At 32.6% G+C, this 19,364-nt stretch overlaps 2 protein-coding genes, 1 non-coding gene and 1 pseudogene across 6 annotated transcripts; 3 read left to right on the top strand and 1 right to left on the bottom strand.

Annotated features, from left to right (window-relative positions):
- Positions 1 to 491: 491 nt before the first annotated feature.
- On the top strand, positions 492 to 12,970 carry LOC123916740 (serine protease HtrA-like). 4 transcript variants are annotated; one of them, XM_045968264.1, is made up of 11 exons: positions 492 to 841; positions 10,123 to 10,189; positions 10,264 to 10,401; positions 10,558 to 10,712; positions 10,805 to 11,067; positions 11,183 to 11,252; positions 11,350 to 11,483; positions 12,000 to 12,120; positions 12,221 to 12,313; positions 12,450 to 12,577; positions 12,704 to 12,970. In XM_045968264.1, the coding sequence occupies exons 2-11, from the start codon at positions 10,126 to 10,128 to the stop codon at positions 12,726 to 12,728; spliced, it is 1,191 nt and encodes a 396-aa protein (XP_045824220.1). In that variant the 5' UTR covers positions 492 to 841; positions 10,123 to 10,125; the 3' UTR covers positions 12,729 to 12,970. The 4 variants fall into 4 exon arrangements, with proteins under 4 accessions (XP_045824220.1, XP_045824218.1, XP_045824221.1 ...); XM_045968262.1 differs by lacking the exon at positions 492 to 841 and adding an exon at positions 9,525 to 9,712; XM_045968263.1 differs by lacking the exon at positions 492 to 841 and adding an exon at positions 9,791 to 9,876.
- LOC123916739 lies at positions 2,825 to 5,750 on the bottom strand (annotated as a pseudogene).
- A 2,092-nt stretch (positions 12,971 to 15,062) lies between the features above and the next one.
- Positions 15,063 to 15,134, top strand: TRNAG-UCC. The gene has a single exon. It is a non-coding gene; the product is annotated as a tRNA-Gly (tRNA).
- An 870-nt stretch (positions 15,135 to 16,004) lies between these two features.
- On the top strand, positions 16,005 to 18,103 carry LOC123919055 (protein ROH1). The gene is made up of 2 exons (XM_045971275.1): positions 16,005 to 16,911; positions 17,113 to 18,103. The coding sequence occupies exons 1-2, from the start codon at positions 16,358 to 16,360 to the stop codon at positions 17,735 to 17,737; spliced, it is 1,179 nt and encodes a 392-aa protein (XP_045827231.1). The 5' UTR covers positions 16,005 to 16,357; the 3' UTR covers positions 17,738 to 18,103.
- Positions 18,104 to 19,364: the final 1,261 nt, after the last annotated feature.

Here is a 19,364-nt window from a genome sequence, read left to right as displayed (position 1 = left end):
TTATTTAATTTAAATAAGTTCCTTTTTCTATAAACTTAGTAAATTTTGTTTTTCGTCACTGTGAAGAAATTACATATTTTCATCCCAAAAATAAAATAAAGTGAGACCTACTTTATCTTGGATTTATTCAATAATCAATAAGAACATATCATATAAATAAATTTATATGTGATGCTTGCAACAAATTTATATCTGACTTTTATTTTACATGCATATGATTTGTTCTTATTGGTCGTTGAGTATATACTCTCAAATTATTAAGGGTAATTTAAAAATAAAAAAAAATAAAAAAACCCAACAATAATTCACTCAGTCACCTGTGGAAATTTTTCTAGTTCAAATTCGGGAAAATTTTGGAAAACACATTCCGAAATTTTTTTCAAGACAAAAGAAATTCGAAAAACGTATAAGGCAAAAATGGAAAACCAGAGGGCGGAAAAGAGATACGGGGTGGGAAGAGAAAAATTCTAATAGAACCTCAACGTATTTAAAAAAACCGACATGAAACAATTTTTTTGACATTATAATCGATGATTAAAATCCAACTATATGTTTCACCAAAAAAAAAAAAATCCACTATATGTCAAACACATATCCACCATAATAACTACAAATTTGAACTGAAAAAAAGTATAGCAGAAACTCTGCAAGAAGCCTCCAAGCAATGGCTTCAAATCCCTCATCAAAGTCCTTCTTTATTCCTCTTCCAACACTGCATGTATCCACTAATTTCCCATAGAGCCGGATCAACTTGGGTGTCAGAAAGCTCGGTACTCATTTCTCCATAGCTTGTTTCTCTGCATAGCACTTTCTTTCCATTCTCAAATCGGCATTCACATCGGTAAGTAAGAACTTCACATAAATCCAAACATATTGTGCATGAATATTGATTGTTCCATCCGCATGTTCTGCAGTGTTCGGAAATGAAAACGGTTACAGTTTAGATTGAGTCTAACTCAACTTCACCAAATTGATTTGTAAGAGAAGAGATGTCTCTCACTTATAAATAATTTTCAAACGATATCACATTTGCCTAGCATATTGCCGAAGCAGTTCGCCTGATAAAATAGCCATAATTTATGCAAAAGATGCAATAGGGATCATCAACTATAATGGACAATTTGTCACACAAAACAACTGTAAATGGACAAAAATATCAAAATGGTAGCAGCAAGAATGGAAGCCAATGCAGTAGAGATACATTATGCACAAGACGCACTTCAAAATATTAGAAATAGATAAGTTCAAACATTAAAGTTACCTAACAAAGATTAATTATAAGAAACATTCAAGCTATTATTTAGTCATATTTTAGGAAAGTTTAATTATAAGAAACACTCAAGCTATTAATGGACACTATTTAACGCAGATACTTAACAGAATATGCAAATAATCAGTACATAAATCAACATACAATGACCCAATTAACACCCCACTTCTTAACATGTGCATTGTTAAGTGATAACCGGAGATATGCTAACAATACAACCTCCAAAATGGCCACTATGTTCTCGCAGTGAGCATCTGGAAAATGCTTCATGGTCCTAGTATTGATTTTCGATAACCAACAAGTAAAAAAAAACCAGAAAAGTTTAACAACAGATCAACAACTCCGAAAGAATGATTGTGGACTGCCAAGACAAAATTTGGCTACACCTTCAATTCTAAATCATCAAACAGCATAGGGAGGGCAAAGGTTGAGGTATTACTAGTGCATGATACAACAATCAGAAAGTAGTAGTAGCTGATAGAGTATAGATATCTGGCTTTCACTATCCTCACCTCACAATCTGAAATGACCCACAAAATTTAAGAATCAACCTCTTATTAATGTTCCTATTCAAAGACTCAATTCAGCTTAAGAATAACTCAGTCGCCAATCATTAAGTGTACTTACTTGCAATATCAGCCTAGGCCTTTGGTTAATCATGAACTTTGGGGAGATTAGGCTGCAATTTCTCCAAATAGTGCATCTCTCACAACCATCATCCGATTTACTTCCTATACAACAGAGAGTATAGTGGTTCCTTTATGCAGAAGTGGAAGACCTCTCCAATACAAAGCTGTGAGAGGTGTTGGCTGATTAGAGTTACTATGGTTGGTGTTATAACAAAATTATGTCCAACTTAATGATTTAGGCCAATATTTTTGCTTAGCACCCATGGTAGTTAAAATCCCAATTCGAATCGTTAAATCCCTTGATTTGCGGTTATGCTTGACCTTAGTGATTAAGAGTATGCACAAAATCATATCTGGGTGGAAATCGCCCCTATTAGCCGTTGAATCCTATAATCCATGATCTTTGAACCATTCATGCAATTTTATGCATATGAATAAATTTATAATTTGTAATATATAAGTATTTGAAGTGTTATTTAAGGTTTTATTTATCTTGTGAGAGATGTGTGATTTAAGGTTTTATTTATCTTACTTGTGAGCTATACTTATGAATTTCAATTTACACAAGTATTTCAAGTGAGTTAAGGTTTGTCTTACTAATGCTATTTTATGTGTATATATATGAAATTATATGCATATATGAGTTTTATGAATTTTGTATAATGTTACGATTCCATAATTTATGATTTTACTTTCCCTTCCCAATTTTGCGTAAAATCTTGATTTGAACTACCTTGTTTGCAACAACTAAACATATGATAAGACAACGAGAAGAGAGGAGAGGAATGAAAACCTGTTATGGAATCGGGTGGGAGCACAATTTAAGAGGCAGCTACAGTCTGAAAGCAACATCATCGAAACAGAATGGAATCCTGCACTTAGATCCTGAAAAATCACAAAAGCCAAACGAAAGAGCTTTTGGATGTAGAAATTTGGACACAATAAGAGGCAAGAAAGTAGAAAGGCATTAAGAGAAGGTAAGGTCATATCATAACAATCATAATGAAATTGAACCATTCCTTCCTTGGTACTATAAAGTATAAACTTCATAAGTTAATGCCAGATGCAACCCATTCTCTAATTCAAACGCTAGTTTCAGAACATATTTACAACATAAATACAAGCCAATGTATTTTTCCTTACAAGATTAATTGAGCCTAAATCCATTTGAGTTAGTACGCTTGTTTAGCCAAAACATTCAATTATCATAGAACATGCTCAGTTTCAATCATATACTTGCATGTAACTTCCATCATTCTCATAAAAATGAATATAACCTATCGTTTTTTGAGCCAATAAATAGGCCTCAAAGAGAGATTTTATTTTTCAAAAAATTAAGTTCACAATGGAATTAGTATGAGTATGACTAACAGGCCAACACAACTAGCAACAATAAAGAATATCAAACTATTCTCTCAAAAAAAAAAAAATTATCGAACTATTACTTAAATCAAAACAAACACTTTGAAATAAGTTTCAGCTTTTATTAAATAGGATCAAAACAACCATGCACGGCATAGTATATTCTGGTTTAACAAAATCATTTCATCCCATGGAGGAAAACCACATTAAAGATTAGAAACCTCAACAAATCACAGGTTTGTTGTCAAAGGCCTCTCTTGCTTCCAACAAGTCAGGGCAGAATCTCTTTGTAAGAACTTCGACCTGCTCAATAAATGGCTTCCTTGCATGCTCCCCAAGATGTTGGACCATTTGATCCCATCGTTTTCTGCATAAATCACCAGACCTGTGCTCAATTAGCTCGTCCCAGTCTACCTCCTCCATGCAGCAAGCATCCAAAGTATATAAAGAATCTATCAGGCGGAAGTCGTCAGTATCAGACCAATCATCACTTGCAACCATTGGCGATGTTAACTCCTCATACCACTTTTTGCAGCAAAATGCACTGTTTCGGGTTTCCAATTTGTGACCAATTGCCTCCAACAAATATTATCTCGCAACATATCATGTTTTGTTTTTCTTTAAGGCTCTAAAGATCTTGACCGCAGATCCAGGTTTACTAAATTAAATAAAGTTTGATACTCCTCTTGGGACCAACGTCCAATTCTTGCTTTCTCAAATTTTAATCTACGCCACGCATCTTTTACCTGATCTCGACTTTTACCTAAAGCATCAGCTATTAGCCTATAATTAGGTCCATGTTGCTCGTAGGACTTCCGTATAAATTCAAGCTCATCAGGTGTCCACTTACACCTCCCAATGTGTTCCAACAAAACATGACCACGGTCATACACACTACGGCGGGACCTATGAGGTAGGACTCGTGCAATTTCTTTCCAACAGCCATGAACCTCAGGGTGTGATCGGGAATGAAGAACCTTATCAAGACCTTCTTCGCCCAGACCGTGAGAATCTATATAGTCAAAAACAGATGCTTTGAGCTTCTCATCTTCTTCGGGTGTAAACCTTTTCCCACGCACTAAGCCATCACAAGAAAATGTCTCTACTTCATCAGAAAAAGTTACTCGTTTGGGTTTCAATTCATTGCTTTTAAACTCGCTGTACTCCTTATGTTTACTTTCTTCGCTTAGTTTCTTTTTCTTTTTCTTCATCTTCTTATCTTGCTCACCGTCTTCACCTCTATTGTTTCTAAAGTCATTACATTCATTAAGTGTGTTTCCTTCAATTAGTTTCCGCTTCTTTTTCATCTTCTTTCCTTGGTCATCTTCACATTCATTGCTTTCGAACTCAGTATATTCCTTATGGTTGCTTTTTTCACTTAGTTTCTTCTTCTTTTTCTTCATCTTTTTGTCTTGCTTGCCATCTTCATCTCCATTGCTTCTAAAGTCATTACACTCCTTCAGTGTGTTTCCTTCAATTAGCTTCTGCTTCTTTTTCATCTTCTTTCCTTGGTTATCATCTTCACATTCATTGCTTTCGAACTCCTTAAGTTTGCTTTCTTCACTTAGTTTCTTCTTCTTTTTCTTCACCTTTTTGTCTAGCTTGCCATCTTCGTCTACATTGCTCCTAAAGTGATCATTACACTCCTCCGGTGTGTTTCCTTCAACTAGCATCTTCTTCCGCTTCTTTTTTATCTTCTTTCCTTGGTTATCATCTTCACAATCATTGCTTTTGAACTCGTTATACTCCTTATGTTTGCTTTCTTCACTCCGTTTCTTTTTTTTTTTTTCTTGCCCTGCTCGCCATCTTCACTTTTACCGTTTTTGACCAAATGTTGATCATCATTACTTTTGTCCAAAGGCAGATCATCAACTACATTGCTTTCAGACATATATGAATCACCTCCGTTGGTTTCACCCTCTTTGTCTTCGGTTCTTTTGTTTTTCTTGCTCGGAGTCTTCATCTTCGTTATGTTCCCCTCTCCTCCAATGAGAGCAGAATAAACACCTTCACTATAGAACACGACATGATTATAAAACATTTCTTTAAAATTAACAGAATAATAGCACAAACGGATCATTCAGTATCAAAAACATTCAGTACTTGTCTATAAGGTACCCTGAATCTTCTATTCTCATATTTCATCAACCAGCAAAGGAACCAAAACAGAGGACTCAAACAAAAACTAGCAGCCCAAAACACATAACAAACAGATATGCCAGTGCCTAAACATGTATCAAATCAAACAAAATGTGCTATGAAAATCTTAAAATAGTGATTCATAATGTTACCTCTCAACTTTCACCACAGCTCTGGAAAAATGAAAATATAGATTGAAGATTCTCAAACCCTAAATCAAAATATAAACAATATTATTAGCTTTGACTGATTAATGTTTGTGGTGGTGGTGAGGCGAGGAAGACAGAGGATTGACGCCTGCTCCGAGTGAGAGAATAGTAAAGTGAAGTGAGTGTTTGGTTGCACGGTAGATCCTTCAATTCTGGCGTATGTGGCAATAAGCACTTATAGGTAGCTTATAAGCTAAAAATCATACTCCCTCCGGTCCTTTTTATAAGAAACGTTTTGGAATTTTTATTTGGTCCTTTTTATAAGAAACACTTTGACACAATTCCATTTGTACCCTTATTAAATACAATCAAATAATTCATTATAATGCTAGTGCATTAATTAGAGAGGCCTATTTCTCATGTTAGTCAAAGGTTAGTTTTGGAATATAACATAAAATGTTAGAATCATTAATGAGAAAATTTACCTTCCTTGATCTGTGTGATTTTATCAAAGTGTTTCTTATAATAAGGACCGGAGGGAGTATTTGGTAACAGTTTTTAAAAACGAGTTTTTGACTTATTTTACAAACGCTACCTGACATTAGTTTTTGTGGCACAACAGATAAAAATAAATGAGACAAAGTACTAGCCAAAAATTCCATAATTTTTTCTTGGATTAAATTCGATTTTTTGTCAAACTCCCACTGTCCAAATCTCTAGGGATGACAAAAAAATTTGTAACCGTAAATATCTGTAGATAAAATCAATCATGGGCACTAGTGGATAGTTTAACAGATATTTTTACTGATAAAATAAATAAATATTTTAATTATTCATATTTAATTAATACATATGTGGGTTTAATATTATCTGTTTGCGAAAATGTTTATAACCCGCTAATAAATTAGTAAAAATGTTTAGTGGGACCAGTTGGGTGTTAATTAAAAGCTTTTAGTAGTCTTTGTGAGGTTAACTCAGTTGGTAGGAACATCGCACTATATGTACAGGAGTCTGGGTTTCTGCTCTGCAAGTGTTGTAGGGTTTAACAAATGAACTTTGTAGGTTTTGTCTTTGTTTCTTTGGGTTGGGCTAGTATACCAGCAAACAATGGTATTTAACAAATTATCGGCACACTTTTAACATATCACCACATTTTTTATGCAGTTTTAACATGTTAACACACTTTAATTAACATACCAGCACATTTTTAACACATCAGCTTACTTTTAACATACCAACACACTTTAATATAATGGTAAAATAAGAATATTTTAAAATATGTTGGGTAAAGAGATAAATATAGGTGTAGAAAAAAAAAATCCTAAATTTGATTAGATTTGACCTGATGTATTTTAGTAAGAGATATTTGGCTTGGCCCAAGTCTGTTTAGTGCAAGTGGTGTATGACTTACAATTATGGTGTGAATAGTACTTTGTCAAAAATTGTATTTTTTTTATTAAATTTAATAAAACAATTTTTTTATTGCCTTAATTAGTCTATTGGTCCTTTAAAAGTTTAAAGACATTTTAGGTTTCACAATGGTCCCTTAATAAAAAAAAGTTTGGATTGGTCCTTTAAAGAAAAAAAGGCTCGGATTGGTACCGTAAAAACATATATGTTTGCCATATTGGTCCTTTCTGTTAAATTTTAACTCCAAATATAATAAAAAATTTCATTGGTTAAAATTTTAAAAATTAATAAGGTTTTTGGTAGAACACTTACACTTAATGACATCCACAATTCAGTCAACAAAAACTAAAGTTTTTTTTGTAAAAAATTGATGGAAATGACCAATGTGAGAAACAAGTGTGTCTTTAAGGGATCAATCCTGACATTTTTTTCTTTAAGGGACCATTGTGAAACCTAAAATGTCTTTAAGTGACCAATAGACTAATTAAGCATTTTTTATTTGTGTACTTGTTTTGCGATAACTATCAAACAAAAATATATCATCGTGAAATTAGTTGTTTTTACTCTCTCATTTTATTATTATTTTTATTTGACTGTTCATCTGATGTTTTAATGGTACGATTTGTCAATTGTACTATTTGTCAACTACTCTTATTTTTTCAATAAAACAAATTAATGCTATATATTTGAACTAAAGTTTTTTTTTTTTTGAATTTTTTTTGGTACATGACATTAAATTTTGTTTTTTTGTATAATATATTAAAGGGTAAATAGGGTTTTACCCCCTGCAAAATAAGCCAATTTTGCATTACCCCCTGCAAAAAAAAACTTGGGATTACCCTCCTGCAATATGAAGATTCTCTCTTTTTATCCCCCTGCTTGACAACTTGGCATAGAATCTTTATTTTTTATGAGGTGGCATGCATATGTGGCATTTATTTATTTTTTATTTTTTTAAATTTGCACATCTCATTTTTATTATTAAATAAACTAAAAATTAAAAAAATAATAATAAATTCTTTTCTAATTTCCCCTTCATCCCTACCACGATAACTTTCATCATTCAACAAGAACAACAACATCAACACCACCAAGAACAACAACAACATCAACAAAATCATCAACACCACCAAGAACAACAATCCAAAAAGAACCCAATTTTTTTTCTTCCAAAAATCAATCTCGGTAAACCCAGAAACATAATCATAAATTTCTTTTGTTCTTCTATTCTTCATCCCTTTGCAACAACCCAATTTCTTCCTAACCCAAAAACATAATTCTTCTTCCCAATTCTTCATCCCATCAATTCAATCCCTAACCCATAAATTCAAAAACCCAGTTTCTGCCTTTATAGGAAATCCGGTTCCTAGTTCCTGCCTTTGTTCTTCATCAATCATTTGTTTCGACGAATTCGGCGGAGTGATTCGGCAGATTTCTAGGTTTTATTTTAGATAAAAAGGATTCTGGGATTCTGAGTTTGTGTTAGAGAAAAAATAATTTTGGGTTTTGAGAAGAAGAATGAGAAGGAGAAAGATTTGTGTTATGTTACAGGAAAAGATTGTGAGTTTTTTTATTTATTTTTTTTTTGCGTTAGAAACAATGGATTAACATATCTTTTTGAATTAACATATTTTATTTTTAATAATTTTTTTTGACACAATATTTTTTATTTTTTTAAAAACTAATTAAGTGGAATTTTTTAAATATTTGTCACCAATTTATTTAATAATAAAAATGACATGTGCAAATTAAAAAAATAAAAATGAAATAAATGCCACATATGCATGCCACCTCATAAAAAATAAAGATTCTATGCCAAGTTGTCAAGCAGGGGGTAAAAAGAGAGAATCTTCATATTGCAGGGGGTAATCCCAAGTTTTTTTTTTTTGCAGGGGGTAATGCAAAATTGGCTTATTTTGTAGGGGGTAAATCCCTATTTACCCTATATTAAATTTACAGGAAAGAGAAGTGTGTGCAAAAAAAATAGGAATTTAGTGATAGATTAAAATTATGATATCATAGGAAGATAAGGTGCATAAATACACTTTTTTAAGTTGATGTTACTATTCTAAAATAGGGCTCGATTGGTTCGAGATAGATGAAGCGGAGGGGAAGGGAGGGGAGGAGGGTAATCTTGAAAAAAATATTTCTTTTTATTAAATCATTTTTTTAAAAAAAAAAAAAAAACTTTGTTTTTAACCAATCAAATTTCTTTAATAATTGAGATTTTTTGTTTTTTTTTTAATTTTTTTTTTTTGAAAAAAAGATTTTAAAAAAATAAATCTTTTTTTGTCAAGAATATCCCATCATCACCTTCCCTCCACTCCCCTTATCTACTTCGAACCAATCGGGCCCTTAAAAAAATGGAGAGAGTATTTATTTAAAAAAAAAATATTTGAGTAAAAAAAAAAGAAGATTCAGAAGATATAAGTTATAAGTTTTCATTAAAAAAAAAAGTTATAAGTTTGTCTTCAAAAGAAATAAATTTACATATACGAAAAAAAAAATACATATGATGATAAAAAAATATAATGAATCAAAATTAAAAAAAAATTAAATAAAAATAGTGGACCGTGCGAAAGCGCGGGTAAAAAACTAGTAGAAGAACAAAAGAAAAAGAAAGTAGCGTATTTCTTTCTCTTTCTCTTCACCGCCACTCATCTTCACATCGTCCTCCATAATCGCTGGTGCCGTCCACCTTCCTCGACCCCATAGCCACCATCGCCGTCCTCCATAGCAACAGTCAACAAAAGGTACGTTTTTCTAATTTGCTTCCAAACCCTAAAGCCACCCATTGCCTTTCCAAACCCTAAAATTTGGAACACTTTGTAAAAGACCAAATCCTCCCCAATAGAACCTGAATTTTCTTCCAAACCTGACAGTGCTCTGCTCTTTTGATCTCTCTACTTGAATTATTGTAACAAATTCCCTTTTTAGCAAATATTTCAAATTTCTCCACTTTTTTAATTATGTTTAAGTTATTTTTGGTGGTTAATGATTCCATTAGTACCTCAATTTCACTTATTTCTAACAAAATTTTCTAAGTGAGATGGAGATTCAAAATCCCATCTTCAATAATTCACACTCTTACCTTGATTTATAGTAGTATTTTCTTATTCCGAATTTTAAAAAAGTATTAAACTTTACTTATTTTTTTTGGCAGAAAATGGAAAGGGGAAAGAAGCGGAGTTATAACGTGATGGATGATGAACCTGTTACATATGAATTTTGTGAGTTTTCTACCTTTATTTTGTTACTAATTACTACATCTTTTCATTCTTCTAATGCTTGTTAATTTCTACAGCCGAGATCGAGATTCAAAATCTCAAAATTGCTGCCAAAAAAAGACCTACGTTTCGTGGTGTCGAGAACTTAGATGACAACACTAAAGTTTCTGCGCTGAAGGCCGTATCTTTTGTCGTTTCCCTTGTCTCATTTTCTGGTATATTCTTTGTGTTTTTACTTAATTAAGACTACGAATTTCTAGTCCTTCAGTAATTTTTGTGGTAAAAATTGCCCCTAAATTACCTTCGATTACTCGTCTCAACACAATTGATATAATCGAGTAAAAATTACCCTATTGCTACCTTTCATACAGGTGCCTCTGTATTGAGTCAAAATTGCGGAGCAATTATTGAAAGAGACAATAATACCAATATTGTAATCACATCACTCAATTTAGCACGGGCTTGTGATGAAACCGATTCTGATGAAACCGACTTTCGTAAAAACAATTTGGCAGATGATTTAAAGGTGTTTATTTTATGATTTGTATTCTTACTGTATGAGTATTATTTTGTTTTCTATTTGTTTGGGGTATAATGTAGTTTAATATTATTTTGAAGGTGGTTGTTTATGCTAGTGATGGTAGTTGGTATCTGGGAGAAATAATTTTTTACGATTTTTTCTACAATTTGGCTGTTGTCAAGTTTTGTTCTAAAAGCTTTTTTGAGCCGGCAAAGTTATCCATGATTGATGACGCTAGTGTTTCGGAAACTGATTTTATTCGTCATCATTCAAGCAAATTAAAACATGGTGATAACGTAATTGTAGTTGGTCGTTATTTTCAAGGGGCAAATGAATATATGGCCGCTCCGGGTGTGTTAAGGTAGAACTTTCTACCATTTTTCTTAAACTTGTTCTTTTTGACAATTGGTTTAATATTCTACCATTTTTCTTAAACTTGCTCTTTTTAAAAATAGATATTCAATTTTTGTTTGTAGTTTGAACCGGTTTAGGCCCGATGAATATGATTGTAACGAGCTTTTTACGATAAGTTCTCGTTTTACTCGGGTATGAGTTTATTTATATTCAACTTTTTTTTCTATTTAGATTGAAGGGAAATTTTACAATATTAAGATTAACTGAGTTGAACTTTTTTTCTTGATAGTGTGGGGATGGAGCTTCCGTTATAAGCACCTCAGGAGAATTGATTGGAATTACTTTCTTTGACATGAGTACTTCATCACCTCTTCTGCCCATCAACCTTATCAGTAGGATGTGGGAGCATTTCAAAGAACATGGGTAAATTGCTTTATTTTTCATATTTTGTTGGTTTATTCTTTGAGACGATGTTTGTTAAGTGTATTTTGTACGGGTGTGCATATTAAATAATTGGTATCATTAATACATGATTAATTATAGGATTCAAATGCACAAAATAATAGTTTCAAATTTACCAAATTAAGGACACTCTTGTATAAAAAAAATGCATGTCAATACAAGTACTAGAATGTGTGATTGTATTAAGGAAGATTATCACGATTTCATGGAAAAGTCGTATAATATTTGGAATAATGAAATAAGGTTGTGACTTTAGTTAGTTAACTGTTTATTTGTTATGCTGGTGTATGATATGGTGGGCAGTATGTTTTGCCTTTACGCAAATTATTATTTGTGATGGAGAGTATGGACGTTTTATGGGAGGCTTAGAAATTGACACCCTAATAATCCTCTATCTGATAGGATATTAACACCCTAATAATTGTTGCTACTTTCGTAGAAGTAGGATATTAACACCCTGATAATCCTATCTAATAGGGAAATGCGCCACCCCTCTTATGGTTTTGATGCTAAGAATGTTCGCTTTGCCCTACTGCCTACGCTTGAGAGGTTTCGGAGATTATTTCCAAATGTTCCAAATGGTCTTATAGTTGAAAAGGTATGTATAACCAACTATGGATAAAATGCTAGAATTTTTAATTGAAATTTAGGAAAGGTAATCCGAATGGCTTTAATGTCCAAAACAATCATTTTATTAGGTATTCGAAGATTATAATGCCGAGTCGGCGGGGCTGCAAGTTGGTGATGTAATCTTTGCTTGTGATGGAATTGAAATAAAAAGTTTCTTACAGGTATGTTTTACTTAGTTTCATTCAATGTTTTGATTAATTGTTACGAATGAAATGGAATTTGAAATAAAATTAAGGAATCTGATATGTACACCCTAACTCCTAAGATAATAATGACTTATTTTTCTTAATGTAACAGTTGTGGGAGCTTATGTTTGCAAAAGTTGGAAAAGAAGTCGAGCTTGAAGTGGCTCGTGTGGATCTTAAAGTTATCAAGAATATTCGTTTGCTAATAGGTGAAGCCTCAAATGATGAAGAGATTTATCGGTATGTCATGTTCATGTTAATATTTTCATTTTTCAATTTGTTTAATTTTTGTGTTTAAATTGCATCTTCGTGATTGTATATTCTTTATGATGGAAACTGATTCATTTTAACGTATTTTTTTGTTAGGTGGCCGAAATATGACTACCGTTGAAGTTGTCAAGGTTGTGAAAGATGTGAAGTTGGAGGAGTAATTTATCTATTGGGACTTTGTTGTAATGTTACATGATTTAAGTACTTTAACTTAAAGCTATATTGCTGCCAAAAAAACCTTTAACATGCTTGGCCGTAACACTAATGTTATGTATCCACTATTAGGGTATTTTGAATCCTAATTTCAGATGATATTTTTGTCTATACGGAAAACCCATCTGGGTTTACTTGACTTGTATTAAATCACTTGCGTTTATTTTCTCAGTGATGACATACTTTTACTTCATAAATCCACACAAGTGTAAATCCATAATACAGCCCTACAACTATTATCGTAGTACGCCATCTTGTGGCTTTGGGAATCACGCATTCAAGCTCCGTAAGTAAATTCCAAAGCCAACGTGGCTCACGTACGACATACACACTATTACGCGGTAAATCATTTATATTTTCTAACTCAAACCATACTTTCAAAATATAAGGATATTAGAATGATGACAAGGTGAGTAATTGATGGCATGGTATAGTATAGTATAGTAGTATGATGACAAGGAGTAAATACATTTCTTTAAAATTAACAGAATAATAGCACAAACGGATCATTCAGTATCAAAAACATTCAGTACTTGTCTATAAGGTACCCTGAATCTTCTATTCTCATATTTCATCAACCAGCAAAGGAACCAAAACAGAGGACTCAAACAAAAACTAGCAGCCCAAAACACATAACAAACAGATATGCCAGTGCCTAAACATGTATCAAATCAAACAAAATGTGCTATGAAAATCTTAAAATAGTGATTCATAATGTTACCTCTCAACTTTCACCACAGCTCTGGAAAAATGAAAATATAGATTGAAGATTCTCAAACCCTAAATCAAAATATAAACAATATTATTAGCTTTGACTGATTAATGTTTGTGGTGGTGGTGAGGCGAGGAAGACAGAGGATTGACGCCTGCTCCGAGTGAGAGAATAGTAAAGTGAAGTGAGTGTTTGGTTGCACGGTAGATCCTTCAATTCTTGCGTATGTGGCAATAAGCGCTTATAGCTAGCTTATAAGCTAAAAGTCATATTTGGTAACAGTTTTTAAAAACGAGTTTATGACTTATTTTTCAAACGCTACCTGACATTAGTTTTTGTGGCACAACAAATAAAAATAAATGAGACAAAGTACTAGCCAAAAATTCCATAATTTTTTCTTGGATTAAATTCGATTTTTTGTCAAACTCCCACTGTCCAAATGTCTAGGGATGACAAAAAAATTTGTAACCGTAAATATCTGTAGATAAAATCCGTCATGGGCACTAGTGGATAGTTTAACAGATATCTTTACGGATAAAATAAATGAATATTTTAATTATTCATATTTAATTAATACATATGTGGGTTTAATATTATCTGTTTGCGAAAATGTTTATAACCCGCTAATAAATTAGTAAAAATGTTTAGTGGGACTAGTGGCGTGTTAATTAAAAGCTTTTAGTAGTCTTTGTGAGTTTAACTCAGTTGGTAGGAACATCGCACTATATGTGCAGGAGTCCGGGTTCGAACCCGCGACACTCCACTTATTCACCTTTAAGGTGGATTTTCTAGCCACTATGCTACTTGGGAAAAAAAATAGTAAAATTACTTTAATATCCCTATTTAAATATAAACTCTAGTGCTTTTATCTTATAAAAAAATAATTTTATTTTATATAATTTTATGTTTTCTTTTCATATTCGATAGAAAAAACTTTACATTGAGCCAAAAAAAATAAATAGAGAAAGCTTTTCATATTCTTTTTTTCATCTTGAGGTAAAACTTTTCATCATCTTCTTGCAACTTTTTATTTAGGATAAAATCTAATTTTCCATTTCATCCATGAATATATGTAAATATCCGCGGATACCTCAAAATTCACAGATTATCCGTTTAGCGGATACTTGCACGGATATGGAGCGGACACGAATATCATACTATCTGTCTTCATGGATATCAATTTACATCCTAAAGTGTGTATGTCCATATAGTTAAATTAAAATACCATTGAAAAAAACACAAATTTTAAATTTTTAACGATACTTCTTTAGCATTTAATTATATTATTATAGTACTATGTTATTTTGGCCTTTCCAATAAAAATGTTTTAGTAAGCCACTAAGTTTAGTTTAATTTAGTGGTGAAAAATTTGGAGAGTATGTTAGAGATCCTGGGACTGCGTTCGATGATCACCTTCATTGTAACACAAAATATGTTTTAGTTTCTCACCAAAAAAAACATGTAAAATAATATTTAAAGGTTCAAGTAAGAAATAAGATTTATAAGTGCAAAGCCAGACCATTTCAACAAGCGTTTGTAGTCCAACGGTTAGGATAATTGCCTTCCAAGCAATAGACCCGGGTTCGACTCCCGGCAAACGCATGCATTTTGCAAATATATATATATTTTCATATGCTTCTTTTCTTTGAAAATCTTTTCCAGCTATATGATACTTATAATTTCTTCTTCTTTGCAGCACTGTATTTTCTTCAAAACATTCAATTCTACGTTTGTAGTTTAATTTCTCTCTATATTTTCCAATGTTGTATTAATGTATTTGAGCAAAGAAGTACATGAAAACCAATCCATATTTTTCTTTGAATTTCTGTCAATTTATGTTGTATCTTTGAACTCATGAGGTCATGTGAAGCTGTAACAGACTAACAGCTTCAGCTTATAAGTCATAAGTGCAGTGCTGCATTATTTATATTCAAGGTAATCCTTATTTTTTAATCACTGCATATAGTATATTATTACCATGCCTATGAAATTGCTTCTAATTCACTCACAAACTAAATGGCATGAATCAAAATAGAAAGCAAAGGTACGTAGTAACTATTAAGTGACTTTTAATCACATGAAATCATATTCAAATATTGCACATTCAGATACATACTGATAACCCAGCTTGCTTCTAATTAAATACAATCAAGAGGCAGTGACTTTCTTCCTGGCTCTATATATTCTAAGGTATCCTCTTTTGCCTTTTCTACTACTGTCAAATTTATTACAAACAAATAGTACCTTCTAAATCAATAATATATCTGCAGCTGTAACATATACACATGGCTACAAAAAAATTGTGTATGTGTATATGTATCTGATTCTTCAATTGGAACATAACTTTACAGTTTACATAGTTTTAAACACACCCTTTACTTAGGGAAAAAATGCGCACAAGAGGCCAAACTGATATATACAAAAACTTTATTAATTAAATTTGAATTATCAATTTAATTAATAAAGAGAATAGAGGCAGGAATATTGGAATATATTATACAAATTTGTTTGACTATAGGAAAATGAGAGGATGATACTGAATCAACATATAGACCCAAAAAAAGAAAAGAAAACAAAAAAAGAAAAATTAGAGACACGGTCTTTGGTCTTAGACAATGCCTGACCTTAAATCTCGGCCATATAATAACTTCCAAAACTGACGGCAATGCTTTATCTTTTACAAACCTTTCCTTTCCTTTTCTTTGTTCTTACACTTTAGAGACTCTTTCTTTCTTTTTTCTCTCTTTTCCTTTTCATTTTCATTTTCATTTCCTTCCTCATTTTCTTCTCACTCAAACAAAAACAAAACAAAAACAACAATCGAAATGCCTGCAACGACAGAAAACAATCAAGGATCCTTTTTGGGTCGAATAAGCATTCGAAGAAACCAAGTTATGTCAATGGATGGTAGTCATGATCAAGAGCTAGAAGACCTTGAACTTTTCCAAAAACACGTTGGTGATAGATTCTCCGAATTATTATCTTCCACAACAGATGACCCTTCCAACGACGCTCTTCTTTCCATTGGATGGCTTCGAAGACTTCTCGATGAGCTTCTTTGTTGTGAAGCCGAATTCAAAGCTGTTGTTATGATGGGCCGTGATCCTTCTCAAATTGCCAAACCACCTCTTGATAGACTCTTGCCGGAACTCCTTGATCGCGTTGTTAAATCGCTTGACATTTGCAATGCTGTTACTCTTGGCATTGATGCTGTCCGGAATCTCCAGAGGCTAGCTGAGATCGCGGTAGCTGCTCTTGAACCTAGACCCATGGGTGATGGACAAGTCCGAAGGGCGAAAAAGGCATTGAATTCTCTTGTGGCCGCCATGATGCATGAAGACAGAGATTGTGGAAGTAGCAAGGGAACGGAGAGAAGCAGGTATGTAATTGAGAATCATGGTAGAGTAGACGCCGATCGAAAAGAAAAGATTAGAGAAAATTAATAAAATTTGAAAAGTTTTTTGCAATTAGCTAGGTAGGATACAATGATACATTTTATTTATCAGCAAGTGTACTGAATCGTTGCAAGTAATTTTTAATTTTAACTATCTTTAACGAACTTGTATTATATATCTAACAGGTCCTTTGGAAGAAGAGGAAATGCGAATAAGGATCGTGGTGGTGGAACTTTCCGGTCACTTTCATGGACAATGGCGAGGAATTGGTCAGCTGCGAAACAAATCCACGCCATGTCATCAAATTTGGCTGCGCCACGTGGCGCTGAGGCAACGGGTTTGCCTTCACCGATTTACATAATGAGTACTGTATTGGTATTTGTGATGTGGACTCTTGCTGCAGCGATTCCTTGTCAAGAGAGGAATGGGCTGGGCACCCATTTACCGTTTCCGAGGCAATTGAGCTGGGCCCAGCCCATGATTAGTTTGCAAGAGAAGATGGCTGAGGAGTGGAAGAAGAAGGAAAAGAAAGGTTCTGTTGGATTGTTGGAAGAGATGCAAAAGATTGAAAAAGTTGGACAGTTGTTGATTGATTTTGCTGAGTCTTTTCAGTTTCCCGGCGAATCGGAGCGTTTAGAAGAGATTAGGGGACATGTGGAAGAATTGGCTGATATTTGTAGGAAGATGGATGAAGGGTTGGAACCTTTGCAGTTACAAATTAGAGAAGTTTTTCACAGGCTTGTTAGGACCAGGTCTGAGTTTCTTCATGTTTTGGACCAAGCTGTGAAATTGTCTGCACCTACTGTGTAAAATTCAAATACTTTTTATTTTAATTTCTTTTTACCTTTTTCTTTTATTGGAACTTTGCCAGCTAGATCATGAAAATGAAGGATTTGGTCCAATTGCTGGGTTAATTTTTATTTTATTTTGTTGAGGTAGGGGACCTAATCTTCATTTGTTAATTGGTTGTCTTAATTAATTGATTTATGTATGTAATGTAATGGCTCTATGTTAGCCTACAATGTACATCTACATCACTATAGATTTTAATTTGTTTTACCATTTCTTTTTGAGGTGAAAGAAGATGACTCCATGCACTCACTAAACATGTGGTGACTTGCCAAGTTGTTTAATTTAATTTGATACATGAATGATCTCTTTTTTCAATTTCACCAAGTCTTTGCTTGTGTGAATAGTACCATCCCATTCTTCTTTGATTACAAAAAGAGAAAGAAAAAAATAGCAAAACAAAATCAATAAAGCTTAATGCCTCTATATGGATTTGGTACAGTCGGGTCAGGACAATATGCAGGCAGTATTTGATAATCTATTAGACAATTTAAATTTTAAGAATGAAATTTAGACCGTTTAATTTTGATCAAACAACTATAAATTTGTCGACCGCGTGACTACTCAAATTTTTGAATGTACTGAAATATTTTTTTGAAGTATGTTATCCATCCTTGCATGGGGAAAATTCAACACCAACAATTTAAGAGGACTACAAGAGTGATGTTATTAACTTTAATATCTAATAATTGGCATTGTGTTCAACCCCACTTCAAAATGTTAATGTTATTGGAAGAGAGAGGGGAAATCAACATCATATTCAATAATTCAAATGCTAGCTTATAAAAAAAAAAAATCATAGTCAAATCATTTATAAATATGGTGATGGACATGTTTTTTGATGCTCACATAACATTTCTCATTAAAAAAATCACTTCTAACACCCATTTTTTAAATAATCCACACATTAATGGTTCCCTTCTCAGCAACATATTTCTAATCAACACTTTATATAGATTTTGTATGTTCAACACTATGATATAAGTTTGAGCACTTGTTGAAGCCATTAGAGACATTAGAGAGTCTAATTATTATTACAAATTCTTGAATCCTATCCACTCTTCAAAGCTAGCCTTATGAAGATTTCCAAAGAAGTAGTCATCTACATTGACTTTAATGGTATTGCCCGTAGAAGAAGACAACTCTTCACAAAATAATTAAGCAGACAACATTAGAAAAAGTCTTGTGATTAGATCATAGGAACAGTGAATTTGCCAATTTGGTTAATGATTAGACTTGTTCTATTCCCATATATTTCAACTACTTTTGTGTATGGAGGCCATGTTTTTTTTTTCTCCTAAAGACTACAGTAGGATTCTCTTAATTTATCATAAAAACTATTATTTTATTTATACGACAAGAAGGCTAAATGTGCAAGTCATTACCTACTGATTATTTCATAATGTTTTTAAAATAAAGTCATCATCCATATTTAACTCGGAAACAATCAGAACAGAAAATTGTTTATCCACACGTGAATAAGAATTAGGAATGCTTTGGTAAAGAAAAAGTGAGTGCAAATAAATTATTAAAATGATAAAAAAAAAAAATGTCATGCTAAAAATAAATTATTATAAAAGGAGCAAAA

This window comes from Trifolium pratense, linkage group LG3 (genome assembly GCF_020283565.1).
Source record: "Trifolium pratense cultivar HEN17-A07 linkage group LG3, ARS_RC_1.1, whole genome shotgun sequence".
NCBI classification, from domain to species: domain Eukaryota; kingdom Viridiplantae; phylum Streptophyta; class Magnoliopsida; order Fabales; family Fabaceae; genus Trifolium; species Trifolium pratense.
This window is presented reverse-complemented; position numbering and strand designations above follow the sequence as displayed.